The sequence below is a fragment of the Panthera pardus genome, unplaced genomic scaffold (genome assembly GCF_024362965.1).
Source record: "Panthera pardus isolate Hobbes unplaced genomic scaffold, ASM2436296v1 HiC_scaffold_27, whole genome shotgun sequence".
Classification (NCBI taxonomy): domain Eukaryota; kingdom Metazoa; phylum Chordata; class Mammalia; order Carnivora; family Felidae; genus Panthera; species Panthera pardus.
This window is the reverse complement of record NW_026526843.1, coordinates 97814548-97842023: the sequence shown is the minus strand read 5'-3', so window position 1 is coordinate 97842023 and position 27476 is coordinate 97814548. Positions and strand designations below refer to the sequence as shown.

At 38.3% G+C, this 27476-nt stretch overlaps 1 protein-coding gene across 18 annotated transcripts in view; it reads right to left on the bottom strand.

Moving 5' to 3' along the window:
* Positions 1-27476, bottom strand: part of DMD (dystrophin) — a 2111713-nt gene that overhangs the window by 692505 nt on the left and 1391732 nt on the right. For all 18 annotated transcript variants that reach the window (XM_053892047.1, XM_053892050.1, XM_053892044.1 and 15 more), the window contains one exon: positions 24805-24969. In XM_053892047.1, the coding sequence (XP_053748022.1) occupies positions 24805-24969 (165 nt within the window). The remainder of the gene's footprint in view (positions 1-24804; positions 24970-27476) is intronic.

Genomic DNA, 27476 nt, shown 5'->3' with positions numbered 1-27476 from the left:
CAAAACTTTAAGTGGAGATAGATGTCTGTGTGGGGTAAGGAAGGATGGGAGGGGGGTATCTGAGAAACTGCTTCCAGGGAAAACCTCACTGAGAAGGTGATTATTTGAATAAATATGAGTTAGAAGTGAAAGAAGAAATCCAGCGGCTCTCTCAGGGAAGCACAATCCATGCAGAGGAAACGGCGAGTGCAAAGGCCCTGGGGTGGCAACGTGTCTGGCCTGTTCAACACAAAAATAAGGGAGCCTGGGTGAGTGGAGCCGAGGGAGCAAGGGGAGAGGAGCAGGACAGAGGCCTGAGAGGCTGGGAAGGATAAGGCCCTGCAGGGCAACTGCATGAGGACTTGGCACTTACTCTGTGGGAGATTAGGAACCATAGGAGGGTCTTCAGTAGAGGAGTGATGTGATCGGACTTATTTTTTAACATATCATTCTGACTGCTGTGTTAAGATTAAACCAAAGGGATGGAGAAAAGAGACCATAGTTATAAGCAAATTTCCAAGGGAGTTAGTTAAAGCCACATTGCTTGGAAGGAAGTACTTGTTTGTGGAAACCCGATACACTTATTCTGAAAATCTTTACACATACAGTTTTAAAATGAGGACTAAATCTGTCTGATCTGGTTAAAGCAGTACTTTACCAGACTCATTTCTTGAGAGTGGCACTCCCCAGGTTTTACCAGGTTCCAAAGTCCTTAGTGGTAAAGACTGTGGGCTCTTAGGCCCAGCTATATAAGTTCTGATCCTGGCATGAGTTGACTATTTTCAACAGACACCATATGGCCCATAAATCCCAAAATATTCTAAAACCTTTGCTATCTGATCCTTTACAGAAAAAAGTTAGCCAACCACTGATGTAGAGAAATGGTTAGGTTTGGGATTTGCGACTCTAAAAACCTTCAGGTGCACAGAAAAATTATACGGGTAGTTATTTTTAAAGATAAAACATGAGAAACATATTTTGCCTTTTATCTCCTCATACAGACTCATAGAGATAGTCAAACAATTTCCAGTTATACTTTGGAGCAGGGCTCAACAAACATTTTCTAGAAGGGGCCAGACAGTAAATACTTAGGCTTCCCAGGCCATATGGTGCCTGTCCTACCTGAATTCTGCCAGTGCAGCGTGAAAGCAAACATAGGTAATGTAAACAAATGAGCATGATCGTGTTCCAAAAACACTTTGTGTACAAAAACAGGTGGTGGACTGAATGTGTCCACTGCAGTATCGCTTGCTGACTCCTGCTTTAGTGTATTGTATTACAGGGTTGTTGGAAGGAATCAGATCAGGGACGAGATCATCTGGGTTCCAGGCTTTGTGATGCATGAGTTGGGGCAAGTCACTTAAATTCCCTGAGTTGTAGTATCCTGAATTATAAAATGAGTTAGAACTACAGATAGGATTACAGAGCATTTTGCCCCTGTGCCTGAAAAGGTGACCTCTGAAGAACTTTCTAGCCGTTTTCTACGTGGAAGCCTGACAACGGTGCAATGTCAACTGTGTTTCGTAGGCAACATTGCTACCGCTAAAAAAACAAAAACCAAAACCTGATTGGTAAGTTACACCTGGCTTAGGACTTCTACTTTTGAACTACCAATGTCTACCGGAAAGCCGTGCTTTTGGGGATCCCCTAAGCCGAGTGACTCTTATAACTGAAAATGTACCTTTCATGGATCTTGGAAACTCTATCTATGTCATAAGACATTGGCTCCTGGGGCACATTAAACTTCTAGGTCAGAGTTGACCCAGCAGCTCCCTGTGCGTCTCCTTTCTTTACACCTGATCTGTCATCTGGGAGTGGGCAGAGGCTGCAAAAAAAGAAAAGAAAAAAAAAAACACCTCTTGGAAAGCTCTGTGAATGCTGCACAAACCGCTGTGAATTGTAATCCTGATCCTGCCTTTCTGGGGGGCTGTTTCTCTGTTCCTGTACCCTGTGAAGTGAATTTGAAGCTGAATGTGGCTAACGGTAACCCCATTCAGTTGCAACCAGCAAGACTCACTGATGGGCTTTATAATACTCATGTCTAGGACCCGCATTTTATTGTCACAAATTAATTGCTCTAAAATTGAGACACATTTGATAAATGATGGTGCGTCATAGTCTAACTGACAGCACCTCTTTCTTAGTGACAGATAAAATAATGGTACATATTCTAATCAATGGTGTCTTCGAAGCAGTGAAATATGGCATGTGACCGGGATATTCATAGTAGGTCAGGATCAAATGATTTAGTATATGCAAAGGTAATACTAACTGCTAACATTTATTGAGAATTTACCAAGTACAAACACTGCGCTCTGCACTTAACATAAATCATTCTAATTAATCTCACTCAATCTCCACCGCAGAGCCTTTCACCACACATTACTGTCATTTAGTCAGATTAAAAAAAAAAAAAAAAAAAAAAAAAACAGAGTCACAAGAGGTGAGGAAACTTGCCTGAGGCGCAAGCTAACAAATGGTAGATATAAGATTTGAACCCTAGTCTGTCTGACACATGTCCTGAATACTTAATTATGATACTATATGTTCCCTGAATTTAAGTATAATCCGTATATACAGTTCGATTTTCTTTGTGAAATCACAGGGTTTGGAACCAGAACAAAATATTTTTGACTAATGTATAATTTTGGTTTAAATTAGGGTTTTCCAACCTCAGCACTACTGACATTTTGGCCTGAATAGTTATTTGTTGTAGGGAGCTGCCCTTCTATTATAGGATGTTTTACGGCATCCCTGGTCCCGATTCACAAGATGCCAGTAGCACTCCCAGCTCTTCCAGACGTGAGAACCAAAAAAATCTCCGGACATTGACAAACTCCCCTGCAGTCCATGAAATAGTGTGATTTAATGTAAGTGTCCTTTCTCGCCTCTTTCTCGTAGGGAACGCTGTCTACAATGGCATCTTTTATACATATTTGTTCAGATGCACTAGTATTCACACTATGACTGTGAAACCACATTTGAATGCGGTTCGGATGAACTCTACAAGTGTAGGTTTCAGTTTCTGGCTGAATTATTCCTAGGAATACTCCTTCAAATACCCACATGGATCAAGGAACACGGTGGATTCTATGGAATACAGAGGCATATGAGACCTTGCATTTCACATTCACCTTGGCCATAATACCTACATTATTTTAAACTGATATAGCACAATGCTAAATTACTATCCACGTGGTCATTGGACATAGGTCTTGAAGTCTGGATAGTTTTCTCAATGTAAGTATTATTCAACACCAGGACTTGCTTTTTAAAATATAAAATAGGGGCACCTGGGTGGCTCAGTCAGTTAGCATTTGACTCTTGCTTTTGGCTCAGGCCACGATCTCACGGTTTGTGGGATCAAACCCTGCACTGGGCTCTGTGCTGACAGCGCTGAGCCTGCTTGGGATTCTCTCTCTCAATCGCTCTCTCTGCCCCTCCTCCACCCGTGCTCTCTCTCTCTCTCTCTCTCAAAAAATATATATGTAAAATAGCAGTTAGGGTAATTTTCAATAAAAGCAAAGAGTAATTCAGTACACCTGAAACTAATACAATATTGTAGGTCAACCACATTTCAGTAATAAAAAAGAACATTAAAAAAGGAAAAAGCAATTCAACTCTGACTTCATGATTGACGCACTTCAAATAAAATTAAAGATGCTTTGGTTTTTTTTTTTTACTACTAAGTGCTATACCAAAATTAGAGTTATTATCTAAAACAGCTCTTTCTAAATTCTTCCATAAGCACAAGCAATCAAAAGGATAACTGAATTAAACTTGGGTTTAAAACACTATCAACAAGAAAGTCTGAGGTTTCTCTTAGGAATAGCCTTTCCTTAAACATGTATGAAAAACAAAGCAAACAGGAGGGTTTCTGAAATCAAGGAAAGAAACCCATGATGGAATAAAGCCCCTTCTTTGGTTCACACAACATGTCAGTTTTCATCTTGAGTCCCAGGTTTACGTTCAGCCTGCCAAACATAATATTTGTACTCCCGTAACTCTCCATGACTTCTACCACTCTAGGTGAACATTTTCATCGGTCTCCTACAAAGTCAACGATAAGGTTTTGGATAAGGAATTGTGAACCTGTATTTCAGATACATATAACTGTTAGAATCCCAAATATACAGAGAACTCATATTAATTTGTAAGAGAAAGCAAACAACCCAATTGAAAATTGGGCAAAGTATTTGAAGAGTCAACTCATAGAAGGAAAAATCTGAATGACCAACAAGCATGAAAAGTTGTTTAACCAGGGATATGCAAATTCAAATACTAAATTCATGTCATTTCCTGCTGCTGGTGGAAAGCAATTTACAATATGTAATAAAGATGCGAATACTCTAACGAGTCAGCAGTTCTACTTCTAGGTATTATCACATGGGTTTATGAGGAGACCTACAAACAATGTTCTTTCGGCTTTGTTTACATTAGTAAAAAACTAGAAACAACCTAATGATCATTCATTTCTAATCTTACAACCCTATTGATGGTTTTGTTCTTATTCAAATCGGAAATACCTTTAACAGGTTACTTCTCTTTTCTAAATCTACTTTAAATGATTGTTATTTTGGATGGTGTCCAAAATTTCATCTAACTTAGTCATAAGCAATGTTAATGCTTCTATTCATAACTGGACCACTGAAGATATTAAAGATAATAGAGATAATACTGTCTTTAATAAATCTGACTTCAGCTATAATGGCACACACAGTATAATATCTCCGATAACATCTGCTTACTTTTGAGTGAAGCACAGAAGTGTGTGCGTATAATTTTGTACTTGTGTTATCTCTCCAATTATGCAAATCACTAATACTTATTACTATGCGAATACTAGAAGATATATTGTAATAAATGTTACCATGAGTTATTAATTTTGTGTTCCTTATCACCTACTTCATCAGATAATTTAAAAGACAGAGACGCCTATCTATCCACATTTTCTCTACATGCTATTCACAGAACTTTTCTCAAATCAATCTTGAAAATCAGTGGTATGCCCACACGGTTTTGTGATTTCATAGGTCGATAAGTAGAATTTTTGTTGTATCCTATACATTCTAGTGAGTGCTACCACATTTTTTGCCTTTTGAATGTTTAATGGTTATTAATTTTAAGAAAATCAATATCATTATAATGACCAGCATGCTACATAACCAGTTATTATAAATGCAGTTTGAGTTAACCTTAAAATTAAAATGACTAATGGGATGCCTGGGTGGCTTAGTCGGTTAAGCGTCTGACTTCGGCTCAGGTCATGATCTCACAGTTCATGAGTTTGAGCCCTGCATCAGGATCTGTGCTGTGAAGTCAGAGCCTAGAGTCTGCTTCAGATTCTGTGTCTCCCTCCCTCGCTGCCCTCCCCCACCTTCAAAAATAAATAAACATTAAAAAAAACTTAAAAGATTAAAACTATTATTAAAACACTATAAGGTAAAGAATTATGGGTGCTTTTATCGACTATATACTTTGGGCCTTCTTAGGATCAGTAATTGCTGAATGTTCATTATGTCCAGAGGAGGCAACGAGGTGTTCAGAAGTTGGAAGCTATGGCTTCAGAAGTATTATATATGCCATCTCTAAGTTTTTAATATATTGATCTGTTTATTGAAATCACTGAAATTACATAGCAACGTAAATACATTTACAATGGGTGATAATTTAAGTAGTTAATGTACAACTAATGTGTCTCTTTTTCAAAATACGGATCTGATACATATCCGAGTATTTAGTATCTTTCATAATATATGTAATTCCATATAATATTCATATTATATATACATATATTCCATATATATTATATATACATTCCATAATACATATATAATATATATATTATAAAATATATATATTATATTATATCATTATATTACAAAATATATATAAATATATATATATTTCATATATATGAATGATTGAGCCCAGACACATTACTGCTCTCAAGGGAGAGCCAGAAAGAAGGAGAGAAAGGTGTGACAAGGAGAACAGCAGATATGTGGCAATTTGGAAGTATTTGGAACACAAAGGTGATTTCTAAGTCAAGTACAGCTAACTACAGTAGTAACATCACCTAACTTTGTCTATTAGGTGATAGGAGGACTTTTACAACATAGAATTATATCTGTTAATTAGATTTATAATACACTCTTATTTTCAATGGCATGTAAATTAATATAAGTGAAATCTTAATGTAGAGAAGTGCATAGTTAAGAAAAAACATCACTATGGCGTTTCTAAGCAAACCTAGTGCACAAAATTTGCTTACATGTTCAATGGGAAGAATCATGTGACTTGTGATGTATTTCCCCATTACCACCATCTAACTTTATTCTGAATTTGAATATTTCAGGTATTCCTTAAAACTTTATTTTGAGAATGTTACAGAATTTCATCAGAAACGTTCATCTCTAAATTAATTTCCACCAATCATTCTGGTAATTTTTTTTTGACTCTCAAATATGAGCAGAAGTTTATATAAATTTATGGGATGGCAATTGAATAGTAAAACAGCTTTATTTAAAATAAGTATTCCTGAAAGCGTTATTTTTGGTGCTAAATGATTTTTCTCCTTCCCTGTGTTTATCTTTTCTTCTCCTTTTTAAATAAAATCACAAAGATTATGGCCGTAGGTTCTCTTTTTTTTTTTTTTAACTTTTTTCCCTCAGCAACTGATACAATGTTCCGTGAAAAACAAGTCCATATCCTCCCCCACCCCCATAAAAAAAGGGTATTGAGTGGCTTTATGTTGCTGTAACTTCTTGGCAGTCATCCTTACCCATAATGATAGGCACATTTGCTTTTAGAGATGTCATAATTATATATTTGGAATTCTAAGTGCTCGTCAGTGGAAGTCACTTATTTAAGGACTCCTTTAGCAACCAGTACAGTTTAATGAGCAGAGCACAGCACTTTCTGATGAAAATATAAATTCACAGTTATGGGGTCAGGAGGGTAGGTATCAGGCAGACAAGGGGCATCGGTGCAGAGACCAGAGAGTCAAGGAGAGTACAGAGACATGCAGGGGGACTGAAGGTCATGTACCCCAGGTAATTTTATTTCACCTATCCATCCAGATGCCATCCTAGAGAGGAGCAAGAGGAGAGCTAGCGAGTTTGAAAGACTGGTGATTTATTCAAGAGACTGGGAAACTCATATAAAGAGACTGGTACAATTGTTTCCGACTGAGATCCTTTTTTCTCACTACTCAACATGGGAGAAGTGTATGAAGATCAGTGAGGAATAAATAAAGTTGCATTTGTGTAATTGAATATATGACCCTAAGTTATTTATATCATTTATATAATTCTTCCTGCATATTTATTAGATTTATGACTATGTTTTTCAAAGTCTAGTTCCTAGACTGGCAGCGTGAGTATCACCAGGAAACTGCATTTTAACAAGATCCTTAGCTTATTCCACCCACCTTAAAGTTTGAGAAGCATGGTCCTAGATAGTGTATACTAGCCTTTAGAATCGATAAAAGTTAACCCCTAGAATTTTAACTCATTTCCATACTTACCTTATGGATATAACACGTATCTTTCAATGACACACCTTTATGAGTAAACAGCCTCATGGACATAGCTTTTGGAATCAGACGAGAAAGGTGGTTGTACCTTTTTTTTTTTAAGTTATTAGAAAAATGGTACCGTTTTGAGTATTCTAAATTGCAAGTGCATAACATTTCTGAATTACCTGAAATCTCAGCCTGCTATTTTCTACCAATACCCACCGCCACCAAGGGTGGTAACTTCCATGTTCAGAACCTTTCTCATTTAACTTCCACGGATTCTACCCTGTGTTCTGTCTGCCAAATAAGCCATCCCTCGGACAATATAGTTGGTAAACCAGGCGGTCCACTCATTAACTTAAACAGAAGTTGTTGTTGTTGTTGTTTTCAATATATGAAATTTATTGTCAAGTTGGTTTCCATACAACACCCAGTGCTCATCCCAAAAGGTGCCCTCCTCAATACCCATCCCCCACCCTTCCCTCCCTCCCACCCCCCATCAACAGAAGTTGTTTGGAAATGAATGGAAGTGTTCCCATCTTTCTCCTCCACACATACTCAGAAAGGGATGGCATCCATACGCAGAGCACAGCTTTCTTTTGAAGGATATTAAGAAATAAGGATAACATTGCTTCCGATGTTCTCATACAACCTACTCCAACGTATCATTATGTAAACTTGCTTTTAACAGAACGAAGATTTGCTTTTAACAGAGAGCAAGACCGGTAAGTCAAAAATTACAATTGTAGTTCCGTAAAACACGATTTCAAGAAAATATAAAAACGAGTTAGGGTGACAAAATATTTGGAGCAGTAGAACGATCAAGTAAAGGAGGGGTCTGCTTTCTGACGAGATGGTATCATACTGGTGAATGGAAGATGACAGTGGGAACTGTTTAATTCCTATTGGGTCTCTTCCAGGTCAAGAGGAATGACAGTCTGACTACAAAGAATAAAACAAATAGAAATGAGGGGACCTGGTGCCCAAGATGAGCAAAGAGATTACAAAGTCCCCAGCTGGGGCGCCTGGGTGGCTCGGTCGGTTGGGCATCCGACTTCGGCTCAGGTCACGATCTCACGGTCCGTGGGTTCGAGCCCCGCGTCAGGCTCTGTGCTGACCGCTCAGAGCCTGGAGCCTGTTTCAGATTCTGTGTCTCCCTCTCTCTCTGCCCCTCCCCCGTTCATGCTCTGTCTCTGTCTCAAAAATAAATAAACGTTAAAAAAAAAAAAAAAAAGTCCCCAGCTCCTCAGAATGAACTCTCTTGATCTAGATCAATTATATCTTAGGACACTAATAAAGCTGGCAAGTCAAGTGGAGAACCTCTGTGGGTGGTCTGGAAGATTGGAAAAGTGCGGTTTTGTTTTCACAAAGAAAAAAGGCATGTGGGAGTGAAATTTTAAGCTTCCAAATAGTTATTTAAGACTTGGCTGAAAGATGCAATGCAGGGACAGACTACAAGTTTTCTTCCTCTAATGAGTATTTTCAAAGAATGAGAGTCAGTTGACATAGGGGATCTGGAAAGACAAATTGTGTCACAGCCATTCCATACTTGTTAGATTGATAGAAAAAGAAAGCAAATATTAACATACCTGTTCCCAGTTTTTAACCAAATTAAATCTGTATTTATTCTATAATTTGTCATCATGTTGAGTTTCTGTACAGGAATGTTTGCTAAGGCAGGCAAAGATCATTCCCATAAAATTCAAAGGTTTGCTTTAATATTTTCAGGTTATAACCTTAAGGCTAGAATCTATTTGTCATAAGAAACATTCATTAGGATACTTGTTGTAAAAAAAAAGTGTTTCTACTTCAAGTTGTAGGCTGTATTTGTCTCCATAAGAAAAAGACAACCTAATAGGAAAAAAACTGACAATGAATGAAACAAATGGTGAACGAGAAAGAAAATATAAAGGATTCCATAACATTCTTTGATCCTGAAAAAAATTCATCCTCACTCAAAAGAAGAATACAAATTAAAATTACAGTGACATGTCAACTTTTTCTAGCTTAGCGAAGATCATACAGGTTGACGACACACTGAGTTGCGAAGGTGTGTGGAAAAAACTCCTTCATATTACCAACCGGAGGGCTCTATGAGGTACAATGTGGCCATTTTTTGCTAAAATAACAACTGCTGTCTTGACCCAGCCATGTTATTTCTAAGAACTTATCCTATGGATATACTTGCAATGTGTGAGATTACATGAGCATAAAGTGCTACACTGTCATCTTGTAGCGGGAACAAAGCCTGAAAACAAAAAAAAAAAAATGTTCATTTACTGGAATGTTGGTTGAATAAATTATGGTGCATCCTTCGGATACAAATGTATGCAAATGGAAAAAAAATGAGAATGTTCTTAAGGTGCTAATATAGAAAATAATTGTCCGTATATGTCATTAAGTGAAAAAAAAACATGATGCAAGAACAGTGTTTACAGTATCCTACAATATTTGTTTTAAGAAGACAGGAATAGGAAGAAACCAAACACAAATGCACACACACTGACAGCCTATCTTTGGAGTGCCATCAAACAGACTGATAACCTTGCCAGCCTACGGGGAGAGAAACTAGGTGGCTGAAAGATGGAGAAGCAAGGGAGTATTTACTCCCTTTTATGCTTTGCATTTTGTACCACAAAAAGGCACTAGCTTTTCAATGAACAAATAAAATAACTTACACTTTCAAAGTTTGCCACGGGAGGATGAATTTATTCTCAACTTTGGAGTAATTAACCCAGCATGACCTTATGACAGACTACTAATTTATTTTGTATAAAAGGAAGCTGTAGTTTCTCTTAAAATGAGGAATAAAAAATAAAATGATAACTAAATGAAAACAAGTTTTCCAAGACAATGGTTACCCATACCATATGCCAAACCATGTGATAATTTGTATTACATTCTATTATACCCTGTGCTATCTTACTGTATTTCATTTCACTCGCTAAATGGATTACATAACTCAACAATAGGTCACCAGCAACAACTTGAAAAAGAGTTGTCTAAATTATCTCCTCTTTTTTATCCCTACGTCCAAAGTTGTCATACAGGATCATGTTGCTCCTCAACTAATTCAATAAGCTCCTGACCAGCCTTCCTTTTTGGGTACTACACTCCCCCAATTCGGGAGTTTGCAAGTTACCTCTCTTTAGTGATTCCCACATCTCTCCAAGATGTCGACTAGTTCCTTGAAGCAGCATAGAAGCCTCACCAAAACCAGGCTGCACTTCAACATCACTAAATTTGTTTTTATTCCCACATTTCATGTGATTCATCACTTCCATATCTTTGCTCTTGGTGTCTCTTCTCTCTAGAATCCTTTTCCTTCCCCTCATGCACCGTTCACTTTGTCAATTTCTACTCATCTTTTAAAGATACAGATCAGGCACCATATCCTCCAGGAAGCTGTCTTGAGATAAGAGTTCCCAAACTATATTAAGTGAAAGTATCTTCTGGAAAGCTTGTTATGGCACAGGTTCTCGAGGTTCACTCCCATCTATTCTGATTCTGAAGGTCTAAGGAGAAGCTAAAATATCTTCATTTCTTTTTTTTAAGTTATTTATTTATTTTAAGAGAGAGAAAGAAAGAGAGAGTAGGGGAAAGACAGAGAAAGAGGGGGAAGAGAGAATCACAAGCAATCTTCACACTGTCAGTGAAGAGCCCAATGTGGGGCTTGACCTCACGAACCACGAGATCATGACCTGACCCAAAATCAAGAGTTGAATGGTTAACTGACGGAGCCACCGAGGCACCCCAGGATTTGAATTTCTAACAAGCTTCTAGGTGATGCTGCTGGTCTTGGGACAACACTTTAGTAGCTGTGCTGTAAACAATACCTTGGCTGGGCTGGGTATCACTCTTCTGGGCCAACACATCATTCTGTAAGTATACTTTCCACCCTGCTTTGTAATGTTTCTGCCTTGATCGCTTTTTGTAAACTGAGGTATTGTAGGGAAGCACTCCTTGTCACCCCAAGATGTGCCTCTTTGGTAGGCAGATTATTTTGTGCTGAAAATAATCAAGACCCAAAAGGCTCAGAAAGGAACTTTGATCTCTCCTAACTGACTAAAAGGGTTTAGATAGAACAACTGTTCTAGGAAAGAAACTATTGCCATAAATAACAAGGTATGGTAGGCAGGGAAGAACCTAGTGAGCTTGTTTTGTCATAGTCCTCTCTATATGCCATTGTTTCTGGATGGCCTAGCAAACATTTCTTTACCAAACACTTATTCTTGCCATTCTTTCTGTGAATTCCTTCCCTTCCCTTTGACATCCCAGGCCCTCACCCCTTTTCTTTAGTCTAGAATGGCATATGTATTTTGGCTTGACCGAATGTTTTTGGCATCTCTAGTTTTTATGTAGATTCCATGTATGTTAATTTTCTCTTGTTAATGTGTCTTGTGTCAGTTTAATTCTTAGACCAGCCAGAAGAAACTTAAAGGGTGGAAAAAAACGTTTCCTCCCCAACAGTACATTCATACATCAACTTGCTTCTAAGCAAATTAAGAATGAGAGTCACCTTAACATAGTAGGACATTGTAGTTAATAAATGGTTTGTTGGCTGAATAGAAATTTCATTAGCTTAGCCTCACGTCTTTCTCTGCCTAGAGGGGTTGATCGGGGATATATGCAAATAAAGTTAATGTGCTTATCACTGATACATTTGATAAAGTCTCCAAATTAATGCTTGTGGACAAAATGGAACAATATGATCTGGGTAGGAAATAAAGCAGTTAGACTTGGGTATCTAACTGAACAAGTGCCAAAGGAAACTGGTGTTTGAATTGATGTCAAAATAGAGGTATGTTTTTAGTGATGTGTTACAGGGCTCAGTGTCAGGATATAGGCTGAGAATTCTTTTTATAATATACACGAAGTTATAGAAGGCAGACATGAAATCTGAAGTTGAAAAGAAACTAAGAAATTGAAATACACTGTATGATAGAATCAGGACCTGAAGATCACCTCCTTTCCATTTCTGCTATCAACTGGATTGATGGATGAAGAAATTTATTAAGGCTTCAAGTAGCTTGGGGTTAAAAATAGCTTCCCTTTCTTGGGAGACAGAGTGAGGGGGGAGAATGCTGGGAGGCCAGGGCCATCACAACTAAGGCAGGGGAGGCTGTGAGCAGAAAGTGACAGTGTCAGTGAAAACGTAGAAGCTGAAATCACCAGAGACGAACCGGAAACCAGACACAGAACAGTAATGGTAGTTACAGATGCTGCCTCCAGTGCTAGTGCATTTCTTGTGTGTACTCTTCTTTGGTCAGGACTGGATCAAGAAATGGGGGGCACTGGACCTAAGCTCGAGGCACCTTGGGGATAAGCAGGATCAGCAGAGCCAGGGAAGGGGCTGATGGCCTTGCATCTAATTCCAAAAATAGTAGACGACACAAGGGCAGGATGGAGGAAATGTCGACTAGAAGCAGCACATGTGAAAAAGAACTGGTGATTTTATTTATTTAATTTTTTTAAGAATTGGTGACTTCAGCTACCACTAAGCTTAGCGTGAGTCAACAGTGTGAAACAAGCATTGCTGGAGTGGGGAACTGTGCGATGGCTCCAGGCATGGACTGTGGTGAGATGAACTTCGTGGTAGTTTGGGGTCTTTTTTTTTTTAAAGTTTATTCACGTTTACAGAGAGAGAGTGAGAAAGAGAGGCAGAGAGGTGGAGGGAGAGGGAGACAGGGAGAACCCCAAGCAGTCTCTACACTCAGCACAGAGCCCAATGCAGAGATCAATCTCATGACCATGAGATTATGACCGTGAGATCAGGACCTGAGCCAATATCAAGGGTCAGATACTTAACCGACTGAGCCACCCAGGCACCCTAGTGGTATATTGGTATCCTAACAAGTGTCCAGCCAGGGGCTAAAATGCTCCTCTTTCCTTCTCATAACATATTCATCTTACCTAGAGTGGCAATCTTCAGACGGGGATATGCCCCTTGCAGTATGCAAAGACTTTTTTAGGGATATGTGGGCATAGATGGTGTTCATGGAATCACTTTCCAAATTCTGAGCTTCTACAAGGGATTTTCCTGGCTTTGTTTCTGTGGTGCACATATCATTCCAATCATCATTCCCACTTTTTGTTTAATGACAGTCTTCCAACTTTACAAAATAAAAGTATGCCTCTTCTGACATATCCCAATGGTACATTGTGCCCAAGACACATTTATGAAAAATCAAAATACAATTCAAAATATTGATGACTGAAATTCTCTTTTAATCAAGGTACCAAAAGGCATACCCCTCAATTTCATTAATAGATTAATTTTCAATAAAAATCTACTGAGTATGTTCAACAATTACCAGAAGTTATATATATTTAAGTAATTTGATTATTACTAGGTATTTTTATTTACTATACAATAACTATATATATAACTTAATCTAATGGATTTTTAAAAATACTTAGAGCCTTATACTTACAGAAATTTATTTTTAAAAACTGAATTTAAATCCACATAGATATATTTGTCATACAGAAGTATGATAGAGCGGTTAATAAAAGGCTTTAGAGCATAAATATATATTACATTAAAATATAATGCTTTAGGGAAGTAGAATGGAAATATAATTGAAAGAATAAAAATGATATGAAACTTAAAGATGAGCTTGTTTTGTATATTTTTTCAAGTGGATGATGGGAGATATCAAATTGCTATGGTAAATTTCAGTCTACTGGATATATTCAAAAGAGTAATGTAACACTTTTTAAATGTCAATATTTACAATATGCCAGAGGAGAAAATAGATGTCAACTTTAGAATGTTCAGGAGGATACTCAGTTTTCTAAACTATTTGGAGAGGTTTTTTTTTTTTTTTCAACACCTATTTATTTTTGAGAGACAGAACACAAGCAGGAGAGGGGCAGAAAGGCAGCGAGATACAGAATCTGAAGCAGGCTCCAGGCCCTGAGCTGTCAGCACAGAGCCCGATGTGGGGCTTGAACCCACAAGCCATGAGATCATGACCTGAGCCAAAGTCAGACACTCAACTGACTGGGCCACCCAGGCGCCCCAATTTTGAGAGTTTTATAAGCAGAATGGTCTGCATACCATTGTAGTAGAGGTTTTCTTGAGTCTTCCTCCTTGGCTTGGCAGGGGAGAAAGAAAAGCACTCTTTCCCGCCTCTCTCGTGAAGCAAATAGTAAAATACCACACCAGTTTCCTCCTAGGTGATAAAATCTTAGTCCTACTTGAATTTTATGTTCTAGGAATTCTCAATTCAAGAAACTTCTCAAGTTTACAATCTCCTTATATGGGCAGTTTGGTAGGGTGAACAATGAAAATCTCAAGACTATCTGCGGTCTTTTCTGGACTGGTTTTCCGGTAGCAAGCTACCACTTTCTTTTGAACGGGTGATGTATTTTGCAAGTCTAATTATTCCTCTTAGGGGCTCTTGTCAAAATTCCAGCTATACCAAGAAAGGTGACTTTCACCATCTTTTCTTATTATTTTAGGAAAATGTGTTCACACTGTAGTTGTACCTTAATCTAATAGAGTCCCAGAGAAATGGACTCAATTTTTCATTTTAATGAAGAGGAAAATCAGGTTAAGAAAGGTGAGTTAATCAGTGACATAAATCTAGTAAGTGTCAGAACTGGCACCAAAACTTGGGTCTTGTGTTTCTCTCCCCGTTTCCACGTTACCTCAACTAAGGAATGGTTTTTGGAGTTGAGAGGTGGGTGTGAAAGTAAAATAAAATTATGATCCCAGTGTTCCAAGAGACAGGTCAGTGTCTAATGCCAGTAAAACATGGAGCTATCCAGAAACCAACAATCTTCAAGATTTTATTGGAGCTGGATTTATAGTCTTGCCTAGGACCAGCCTAAATTCAGGGCAGTTTTTAATTTCCAGTAAACCTGTGTTCAGTTGCATGGTAAATGAGAATATTGTGCCTTTTTGTCCAATAACTTCTACCCACATTTTTTCCAGGACATATTCCATGAATATATTTATGTAACTAATAGAAAACGCTAAAACTTTTTTTTTTTCTAGGAAAGAGGAGAGCAAGTAATGTGCTCTCCTGCTATTACTTTGGTTCCTCTCTTCCCTACGGGAAATTCTCACTCCTCTGATTTTCCTCTGAAAAGAACAGCTGTGGGATTGTCCACTTCCCTCCTTGTTGGCATGAGTTAACTAAAGATAATTGGAATTTCAGTGGCCTTTTGTGGAAACATGTGCTCTCTCTACACTGGTTCATCTAGGGCCTCTCCTTTCTCATCGCCTCCACTATTGTTTCCTTTTATCACCTTTGGACTTTCCATCAGCTCCCTTGAATTCTTTGATTTATTCTCTTTCAACACCTTCTTATCTTCCATCTCTCTGTCCACCCCTGCCAGAGAGTTGCCTCCCCAACCCAGCTACTCAACCCAACTATGAGCTTTACGCTCCCTGCCCTGATAGGGGACTCTCAAGGATCTTAGGAAACCCAAAAGTAATCACCCGGAGCTGACAAGACTGCCTGGAAACAAAGGTTATTTTATGCACTCAGACGGGCTTTGGACATACCCAGATAGCCCTTTGGTGCAGTCTGACTCACCCAAATTTTAGTCCACAGCCTCTATAAGATTACATATTAAGTCCAAAGAAAATCTTAAAAGTCTCCTCCACAAAGACCGATGAAAACTCTTAGCCTTCATATTGAACAGGTAACCTCAACTTGCTTTCATAATCTTTGCTAGCCCACAACATGCTAGTAAATGACAGTTCACATTTATTTGCTTCCTACTTTTCTCCGAGAAACAGAAGTTACTTATGGTTAAAAAGTATAATCAATGCATATAAATGAAACGTCTAGAAACAATAAGGTCAGAGAAAAACAACCATGTATGCAACACGTGCAAGGTATGTACCATGTGTTTTTGTTAAGCAAGAAGAGAGTATTTTTTTCCTAAAGTGAAATGACTGATTATTCTGGAAGGAAGATGAGGAAAAATGTAGGACAAAATCTGAAGGGACAGAGAAAGTTGTAGAAAGTTTGTGGAACAGGAATTTTGTGTCATGTGATCAAAGAGGACTATGATTCAATGGGTTTATTTATAAGCTTTTTAAAAATGAGCTTTAGTATCAACAGTATATTAGTGGAAAACTAAAGTTCATTTTTCTCTTCATTAAAATGACAAAATTTTCTTGGATTATTGATTTGTTCTTTTTTTAAATTTTTTTTAAACATTTATTTATTTTTGAGACAGAGAGAGACAGAGCATGAACGGGGGAGGGTCAGAGAGAGAGGGAGACACAGAATGTGAAACAGGCTCCAGGCTCTGAGCTGTCAGCACAGAGCCCGACGAGGGGCTCGAACCCACAGACCGCGAGATCATGACCTGAGCCGAAGTTGGCCACTTCACCGACTGAGCCACCCAGGTGCCCCCTGATTTTTTCTTAATAAGAGATTGCAAAAGCCTTTTCTTTACCTTCTGAGTAATTCAGGTAAGCAACAATGATTCTGTGTTACCAGAGTAATTTCCTGTGTTTACAGTGATTTTCTCATGTCCTTGATTATTTAAGAATCATCTCACTTTTGAAAGAACCAGTCTTTTACAATCACGTTACCTCCTATATTTATTTTTGAAATCTTTCACTGCCACTTCGGTTACAGGTAGCCAAGCACTGTTTCAATGACCCATGATCCTATTTAACCAAGCGTTCAAAATGTTTTCACATTTTTGACAACCTTTGATATTTTGCCTCGCACCACTCAAACCCTAAATGAAATCTTGAACTCGGATGGACATGAAAATCTCACATTTGTTCCCTCTTAATATCTAAAGAAAGACATAGGTTTATTTGATACACTGAGGTGCATAAAAAGCATCATCAGATAAGAAGAGATGCTTCACCTGCCAGAAGTTATTTGTATGGGTCAAATGTTATTAACATAAATATTTCAGTAACTGTATCAAGTCACGAGAAATCAGTATAATGTCCGTCATAATTCCAGTTATTGCTCGAAAATGATGTATGCCACAGAAACAACTCAATTCCTTTGTTAAGTGAACTCTCCTCAGATCTTTAACCATGGCTCTTTGAAGCTTTTTATCATTTAAAGAGAGGTGTTTCACTATCAGGTTTCCCTGAAGTGCGTGTCATCAGTGACAGGCTAAAGTGCTTGTCTTCAACAAAAAGGGACTATCACAGACACCCACAGAAAGCACTATTCCAGGGACTCTAGGGTGCAAGCTTCTGCAGCTTTGCTTAAATAACTTCAACACCACACCACTGGGGCTGAGTGGGGATTTCCAGAACTCCAGGGAAGAAGCTGATGGGTTTATCAAACTGCTGGCCTGAGATCCAGCAAAACAGCAATCAATTACATAGAAATGAATGAACTGATGAAGGACGACTTGATTAAGGCTTTCGTTTAGAATATTGCTGATGGTTTAGTGTTCTATTTTTTAAATGTTTATTTATTTTGAGAGAGAGAGAGAGAGAGAGAGAGAGAGAGAGCGAGAGCGAGAGCAAGCGAGCATGAGCAGAGGGAGGGGCAGAGAGGAGAGAGAGAATCCCAAGCAGGCTACATGCTATTAGTGCAACACCTGACATGGGCCTCAATCCCACCAACCATGGGATCAAGAATTTGGCCAAAATCAAGAGTCAGATGCTTAACTGACTGAGCCACCCTGGCGCCCCCTGTTTTCTTGATATAAGGACTTCGTTTTTCGTTTTTTTTGTTTTTTTTTTTTTTTCCCGGAAGCTATCTCTGTGTCAGCTCTGTGTCATACTATTGAGTATTTTCATGGCAATATAATTATTTGGACAGACTTAGTAAGAATCTATCTTTCTTGTAACCAGACATAATGGAGAAAATTGATGATATAACCAAGGCTTTGACTGGTAGATCATATCTGAGAATGATGTACATAAAATCAGATATGACCAGACACTTTTAAGGAACCACAGTAAACTTTGTGGAAATAACACTTACAAAGCCCTCTTGGGGAAACTAGGCTGGTACTTGGCTTATGGGATATCTAGTCTTACTGGCAAAAAAGGAGGGTCACTTCCCGACAGGCTCAGGAAACAGATATTTTGAGGGCTTTGAAAAGAGAAAACTTCATCCCAATCTACAGGTACTGTAGGTAAAGTCTGATGGCAAGTTCTTGGCTTCTAATCTTTTAAAAGTCATATCTGAGATTTTTTATAAAAACTTAGGGCAAAACAAAGTTTCAAAGGCCTGTGTCATCAACTACTATCCTTGTCTCACCTGCATAAACAGAGTCCAGCTTTACTGGGTAAACAAGAATAGTCTTACTGGGAGTACCTTTGATCAAAAGGGAGGTGACTGTACAGAAACAAAAATTACGTTTCAATAGAAAACCGTAGCACACCCATGTGGGTTATCAGATTATTTCGCATTTCCTTGTAAACTACAGGGTAGTGTTACCTATATCAAATTGGACTGTCTTACACATTTTGTCTGTCCTTATCCAATTTTCTATTCCTTTCGTTTCCTTCAGTATCTGGCTACAACTCTCCAAACTAATGTTCCCACTTTTTCTCTTGTGCTCCTGACTTGGCATCACTGAGAACTAAAAGCTGACTACCCAGATCCCGATCGAGATTCTAGAGGGTCCTATAGTTGAACTTTCCTCTCAGGCTCTAAAGGAATCCTGAGAGCTGAAGCTGGACAACTTGATATCTCCTTCAAAGGACTCATCAGCACAGCGCACTATGTACGGACAACCTTCCTGCCCAGAGCTGCTATATGGGCCACTCAGGAAGTTTATCAGAATTCCCACAGCTTTTATGCTCTGCTCCAGGAAATAACTATGACTGTGGACAATCTTATAAAACCCCTCTGATGTCTGTGCTGTCACCCAGAACATTCAAAATGTGATAAAATGGCCACTGCCTTTATCACTTTACCGTCTAAAGACGTTTCCAGCCCAACCTTTAGGAATCTTCCTAATTGGCTGCCCTCTGGATTCAGAAACTGGGTTTATAGTCTGCTCCAATCATTAATCTTTGTTTTTCTTCTCACTGCCATAGCAAATACCCCTCATTAAATACCTGATTGCTCATACCATCCAGCAAAATCCTCTACCATGAAGTTTCAGACTCAGCTCGAGTAGTCCTTGAACAACAGAAAGTTTCAGAAATAATTGACACGAAGTAGCTTTCCTCAGCTGTTCACTAGGAAACCTGGTTTCCCTTGGACAAAAGAGGGGACTAATGAAGATGGCCTTAACATTCTTCTTAAGGTTGACGAAAGAATTAGGCTGGTTTCTTCCTAATTATAGGCCTGAACTCTCTTTCTTTAGTGTATTTACTTCAGAAAACTTTCCATCGTAAATTCCTTTTTCTGCCTAAGAGGTAAATTTTCTACAACTTAGGAATGTCTTCCTCAAATACCTGGGAGCCATGCCATTGAAATAGATCAGGAAGGCTCCATGTCTGCCAGTCTCAAGAGGAGGGAGGAGAGTAGCCTATGTTCAGTAAGTGACAATGAGCAAACATAGATGACCAAATCACAATGACCAATGTCCCCACCAATGTCCTCCACTACTTTAACACTAGCTCATCCCAATGATTAAAATCTTTCCTGTCTTTGTTTCAGTGGAGTTGACTTCAGTCATGAATAAAGTCTTCCTTGTCTATTAAGTTATCCGGTGCCATACATGTGTGTATATATATATATATATATATATGTACACATATACATGTACATATATATGTATATATACACATACATATGTATATACATATATACGTATGTATATACATACACATATACATATATACACATACATATATATACATACATATACATACACACACACACACACACACACGTATGGCACCGGATAACATATATATATATATATATATATATATATATATATATATATATGTTATGTGTATATATATATATACATATGTAATATACATACATATAATATATATATTATGTACGTATATATAATATATACATATTATATATACACACATGTATAACCAGATAACTTATATATATTATGTATATATATGTATGTATGTACATATGTATGTAGATACATATGTATGTACATATATATACATATACATACATATACATATATGATTTTATTTTATTTTTCTTTGTTTTTACAACACAGCAACATGAGCACATGCGGAGAAAGGGAAGGGTTTGGTGCTCATGTCGTTCACGTGGTACTTTATCCTTCAGTCACTCCAGGTGTGTCCCTTGGTAGTTTTCTGTGTGGATTTGACATTATGGGCAATTAAGTTGCTTACATGGGAAGGAAGAGCCAGCTTACCAGTATGTGATGTTATTTATAGACCATAGAAGCAAAGTCATTCTTGAGGGGAAGAAAAAAAAACCCTCCTTGTTTTCAATGTGAAAGTATTTCAGTCAGTAAGACTTAACATAAAATTATGTGTCCCCGTCTCTCATATATTAATAAAAAGTTTAGAAAGCAGTAGTTAGGCAGTTTTATGTCAGATAAATAGCATACCTACAGCTCATTACTGAAAGCATTAATTAAAGATTAAAAACATAAGACGTCTTAGAGAAATTTTACGTGGTCCCTGGTTCTTAGCATTCAATTATCATTTCTGAAATCTGAAATCAACATATTTTATGTCTGAATTGTGAGTACAGTTGAAAATGCAAAGTCAAAGGCGTGCCTTCTAGCGGGCTGACTGAAGGGAAAGGGCTGTGATTACGCCTCATTTTCACCCTCTACATCACGATCTCATTGATTATGTTCCTCAGCTTGCTAAGGGTTCTGTGAGGTGATTTTCAAGATGAATATTGCTATTTGCAGGATTTCCTGAATAGGAATATTTCAGGAGTAAATTGCACAAACCAAGCGATGTGCAGTCAATTTTCACTCCAGCATAAACAATGCATTAGAACAGAGCCCTTAAGGCTTTTTTTATTTGGGTTTCATTACACAGCTAGCTGCATTGCATCAATAAGCATGAAGTGCCAAGCAGGCAAAACTGAGGCTCACAGAGGGTAGTACATATTTTTCTAACAGGTGCTCCGAGTTTGACTAGAGAAAACAAATGACCTGGATGTCAAGGCCTTAGGCTCCTTGTTTGAGAGGTAGCCATGGCTGCTGTGGACAAAGAAAATGTCTTTAAAGTTAGGAAATGGAGGCTCCTCGCACATCGACTTTCTTGGCATTAACTGATTCCTAAGATTTTAGCGAAGAGTTTCTTTCTCTGTATTAAAAAATGGGCACGGACTCCACAAAAGCATTTAAAAACTGCTTTTGGCTTTCAGTAATTGAAAGTGAAGTGAAGCCCATTTTCCCATCTTTCTTTAACTGGAAAAAAAAAGATGTTTAATCTCTTTAAGTAGGGGGCTGTAGCAGGCTGGACAGCCTAAAATCACATATCTTACAGCAGAATGCTAAGCAATCTTAATAAATCATTTATCAGACGGTGAATTTAGATAGAAGCTAGACAAAGAGGGATAAAGAACTAGGTAAGTTAGTAAATTATTCACATAGGTCACTATTTCCTGATTACCAGCTAGGGGTTTTTGCCTCGGATAGAGCCACACACAAAAGAAAAAGGCTAAGGGCGTATTTTTGAAATCTGCACTCCAGAGGTGAGAAGCTCAGAATATGCACAGAGGACTGAAGCCAAAGACTTTTACCGCCAGGGAAAAAGCAGCTGCCTCTCCCCTCAGTGATTTAGACCAGGCTGCAGGAGGCAAATATCATGACTCCCTGAAACTATGCACAGCAGTGAGAGCACAGCTGACAGGAGCTCTCACTCTAAACTGCAGGGACCTAATTTGGCACAAACCTATGGGCCACGGACAAACAAACGCCCAACGCGAGTTTTTGCTATTTGAGAACCACTGTGGGGGGTTTCGACTGGGAGTAAAGTCACTTTGGTTGCGTCAACAACATCCATTTGTGGTGGCAGATTTTGTTATCCTTTCTATTCATTATATTCCATGCACAGAGATAGCTAATATTGAATATATTTTTCATTACTTTAATGAAGAAGCTCATTTTCACTAAAGGACGCATCAAAAATAAAGGGATGTTGGGGCGCCTGGGTGGCTCAGTCGGTTGAGCGGCCGACTTCGGCTCAGGTCATGATCTCACTGTCTGTGAGTTCGAGCCCCGCGTCGGGCTCTGTGCTGACAGCTCGGAGCCTGGAGCCTGTTTCAGATTCTGTGTCTCCCTCTCTCTCTAACCCTCCCCCGTTCATGCTCTGTCTCTCTCTGTGTCAAAAATAAATAAAACATGTTAAAAAATTAGAAAAAAAAGATATTGCAGGACATTTGCAATTCATATCAAACCTCTTTAATTTGAACTACACAATCCATCGTGCCCCTTTCTGCTACCCACCGAAAGATCATATTTGCTCTTTCACTGAGAGGAGAATCTGGCTGAGGTTATCGTCTGTTGGACTAAGTAACTACTTCTTTGTTGAGATTACCGAGTAATGAACAATGAGTATTGTGAGATACAGTTGCACTGGAGAATGGACAGAAGTCAAATCCCTCGGAGGACACCATGCACTAGCAAGATGAAAAAACGGAAAGGATTCCAGAACTGGTGGCTACTCTGAATGAGGACGTGGCTTTGCATCCTCCCAGTCTTGTGTCTGTGCCTACACATAACGCGAAGGCAGGGTGGCTAGTGCGGGAGAAGCCACGGCTTAGTGTCAAGACCTCTACCGTGCCGTCATTGTTCCAGCTGTGTCTTTACCTTTACCTGACCCGTATCCTTTCTTAAAGCCAGCCGAATTCATTCTGGTAAAGCCTGCTGTGACTTGGCCTTAATCGTCAGACTTGAATGGAAGACCGTGACGCTGGATGAGCAGCCTGGGGTTTGCAGGGGTGAAATGACATCTACCTGCGATGTACGTGGCATCATCTGTGCGTGGGGGCGGCTAACAGAATGGTAGATATACATGGCAGGAGAAGGTAAGGTAAGAGTAGCGGAGCGCAGTTTGCAAAAGAACTCATTTTAGCTATTTCAACCCCTCTCTTTCCTTAATCTCACTCAAGCCCATCTTTCTTAAACTTTGACTTCTTCTCTAGAATATCCTCACACTTCATTTCGTCCTTGCCTTATCTCCTACCAAAACAGCACCCAGTGGAGCTGAAAAACATGAGGTTGTAATAATCCTGGAAAACAAGGGAAATGAAAATTTGGGGTCAGTGAATTAAAAAAAAAAAACCAAAAATACTTGACTCAACATCTTCCTTATTTAGCCTGAAAGTGCCCACCATTACATTAATCAAGAGGTTGAGATTTCAGTTTAATTGGCTTATTTGATTAGCTACTTAATGTTGTTGACCCAGAGGAGATGCAAAGTAGGACATCAAGTTGGGATAAATCTTTGGAATATGCTCCTGGGAAGAGAGAAAATACAGGGACAATCAATGTGTATAGAGATGCTAAAAGAAGATGATGGCATCCAATTGGCATGTTGGCCTGGAGCACTAGACTTACCCGTGGCACTTCTTTACCAATTTGGGTGTCTGGTTGCCACCTTTCTTCTTTGATTCAAAAATATAAGTACCTACCATACACTGGGCCCTGAGATGGAGGTGTCGAGAAAGGAGTGGGGTAAGGGAGTAAAGTAAGAAGATGCCCTCTGCATTCAAAGAAGATTTTGATGGGGTACTCAAGTCTGTACAGTTTAAGTGTCCATCAACGTACAAAGGTTATGGGAAATGGATACAGAGGTTTATAAGCAATCCTAAAAGCATTGTTTACTCTACTGGGGGTATGAAACAAAGTTTTGAAGAAGCAAAGACATGGAATTCAGTCTTGATGGATGTAGAAAACTTCATCATGCCAAATAAGGAGAAAGAAGACATTTAAGGAAGAGAGAAAAGAAGATCAAGAACACAAAACATGGCATGAAACCACATGCATCAAAACATACCATACAATTTGTTGTGGCTAGAATATAAAGGGACGTTGCTGACAGAATGAAAGGATACAGACATAAACTGGAGTCAGCCTGAGAGGGTTTTCTAATGTCTACTAAAGAGACTATACATTATTTGGTAGGCACCTCATCTCCTAATCTCCTAAACAACTTTAGTTTTAGAGAAGGAGTCTACACGTGTACATTAAGTGCAATTAAAGTAGGGATGGGAAGTAGATCATGGTAACAAAACATGATGAAGGCATTCTAGTGAAATGTTTAATGAATAGATTATTGCTAGTAAATGCTGTAAGAAAAAGCAAAAAATGCTATTCAATTATTATCATTATTATTGTTATTATAACAATAAAATGATGATTATGATAATGAATCAGTGATATTGCCATTCTTTTGGAAAACAAGATTTAAAGCAAAAAGTCCCTACCTTAACGTCAAACGGTCCTGTTTGATTTGGTTGACTGTAAATTTCCAACTGATTTCTAATCGGAGCCAGCCACAGAAGCAGATGATTTAACTGCTCTTCAAGCTGTCCAAGGTCTTTTATGTGTGCCTCAATTTCTCCTTGTTTCTCAGGCAAATCTCTAGAAACCTGTAAGGAAAAAGAGTAAAACATTCCCATGGTTTAAATAAAAAAGTAAAAAATAAAGTTATTTGCTATAAAATGTCATCGAAATTTACTGATTTGGGTATTGTAACAAGGTGATATTGATTACTTACATGGGTTACATGTTAGAATTTAATTCATGCATACACATCATTTATTAATAGTCTTCCCCAAAACTCTGCGCTTCAAAGACAATGAGCCTTTTCTTTTGGAAATTCAAAACACACACTCACACAAATGCATACCCAACTCCAACTCCTACCATTACAGTATATTCTTGAACCACTCATTCACTAAACATAATGGTGCGTTGCATATTAGATGCCAGATATTTGTCTTTACGTTTCCTTCTAACTTTGTTTGATGTTAAGGAGAATTATACAAGGGAATTCTTTTATGAACAAAGAAAAATGTGGAGGTAAGCTATAGTTTAGGGGTCTAAGTATAACGAAGTAAAACAAAATCAGATGACTAGAATGAAAAGAAAAAAAAGACATTTGGATAAGAGTAGAATAGATCAGCATGATTATAGGCTATTTTTATTAAGGGCTTACAATGTGTCAAACACCATCTTTGCAAGTTTCACATTTACTGCCTTCTTTAATCCATCCGACAATCCTAAGATACGGATACTATTATTATCCCAATTTTATAAATGGATGACGACATTAGGGCTGGGAAACATGAATTAACTTGGGAAGAAGTGTGCTAGATCTTCTGTTCAACACGGAAGTCTAGAGTTAGGCTGCTGGGTTTAAATCTTAGTTCCTGTTCTTTCCGAGCACTTGAGCGAAGTTTTCTTTAACTTTCAATGCCTTCTCTTCAGAATGCAGACAATGACGCTACCTGCTTCACGGGGTCATTATACAAATTAAATAAAGTAATCCATGTAAACAGCTTAGAGCAATATCCTGCGTAGTAGTGAGGGACAATAAAGTCACTGAATGTTAGTGATAATTGCTCAAGCTCAGGTGTGAGTATCGAGCCAGGATAAGCAAGAATAAAGCCTTTTTCTTCAGACTATCAAGGGCTAAAACAAGTAGGTCCCCAGTAGTAAAGAACATCAACCTGAAATGGCAACTCTTGATTATAGAACTAACACTATTCTAATAACATAACATTATATTATAATATGAACACAAGTGTTACAGTAGACATTATAAAATGCGATGTTATGACAGACAACATTTAAAAATTATGGGGTGCCCGGGTAGCTCACTTGGTTAAGTGTCCGACTGTGACTCAGGTTATGATCTCACGGCTCATGAGTTCGAGCCCCGTGTGTGAGCTCTCAGCACAGAGCCTGGACCTACTTCAGATTCTGTCTCTGGCTCTCTCTCTCTGTCCCTCTCCCACTCATGAACTCTCTCTCTCTCTCTCTCTCTCTCAAATATAAATAAACATTGAAAATTATTTTTAAAAAAAATTAAAAAAAGTTTCATTTCCAGTATAGTTAACATTCAGCATAATATTAGCTTCAGGTGTATAATATAGTGATTCAATACTTCGATCCATCACCCGGTGCCCATCACAAGAGCTCTCTTTAATCACCATCATCTATTTCACCTACCCCCCCACCCCCCTCCCCTCTGGTAACCATCACTTTGTTCTCTAGACTTAAAGGTCTTTTTCTTGGGTTTTCTCTCTTTTTCCTTTGCTTGTTTGTTTTCTTTCTTAAATTCTACGTATGAGTGAAATCAAATGGTATTTGTCCTTCTCTGACTTATTTCACTTAGCATTATACTCTCTAGCTCCATCTATGTCACTGCAAATGGCAACATTTCATTCTTTTTTATGGCTGAGTAATATTCCAGTGTGTGTGTGTGTGTGTGTGTGTAAGTACACACACATACCACATCTTCTTTATCCATTCATCTCTCAGTGGACACATGGACTCTTCCATAATTTGGCTACTGTAAATAATGCTACTATAAACACAGGGGTGCATGTATCCCTCTGAATTAATGTTTTTGTACTTTTTAGGGGGTAAACACCCAGTAGCACAATTACTGGATGGAAAGGTAATTCTATTTTTAGTTTATTGAGAAACTTCCATACTGTTTTCCAGACTGGCTGCATCACTTTGCATTCTGACCAACAGTGCAACAGGTCTCCTTTTTCTCCACATCCTCACCAATATTATAGGGAATATTTAAAAGGTAAACTAGATAAGCATACTAATATACTAGTGCATCATGTGAATAATGGCCCATACTTTGGAACAACTGTTTCAGATACTTTTAAAAGAGCTAACTAAAGAACATTATGTTCTTTAATTGCACCCAAGAGCTGTGAGGTGAAAAGGAGATACATTAATGGACAAAGTAACTTATCAGTTAATTTATGGGAGAAGGAATTTTATATATGCTGATTATATGTAAACAATATATATTTTGAAATGTATAAATGCATTTTTATATATATTCTGTAACATGCATGTGCATGCATGAGTAAAGGGTTAACATTCAGCCTTTACTGAAGCAGTCCAGCCT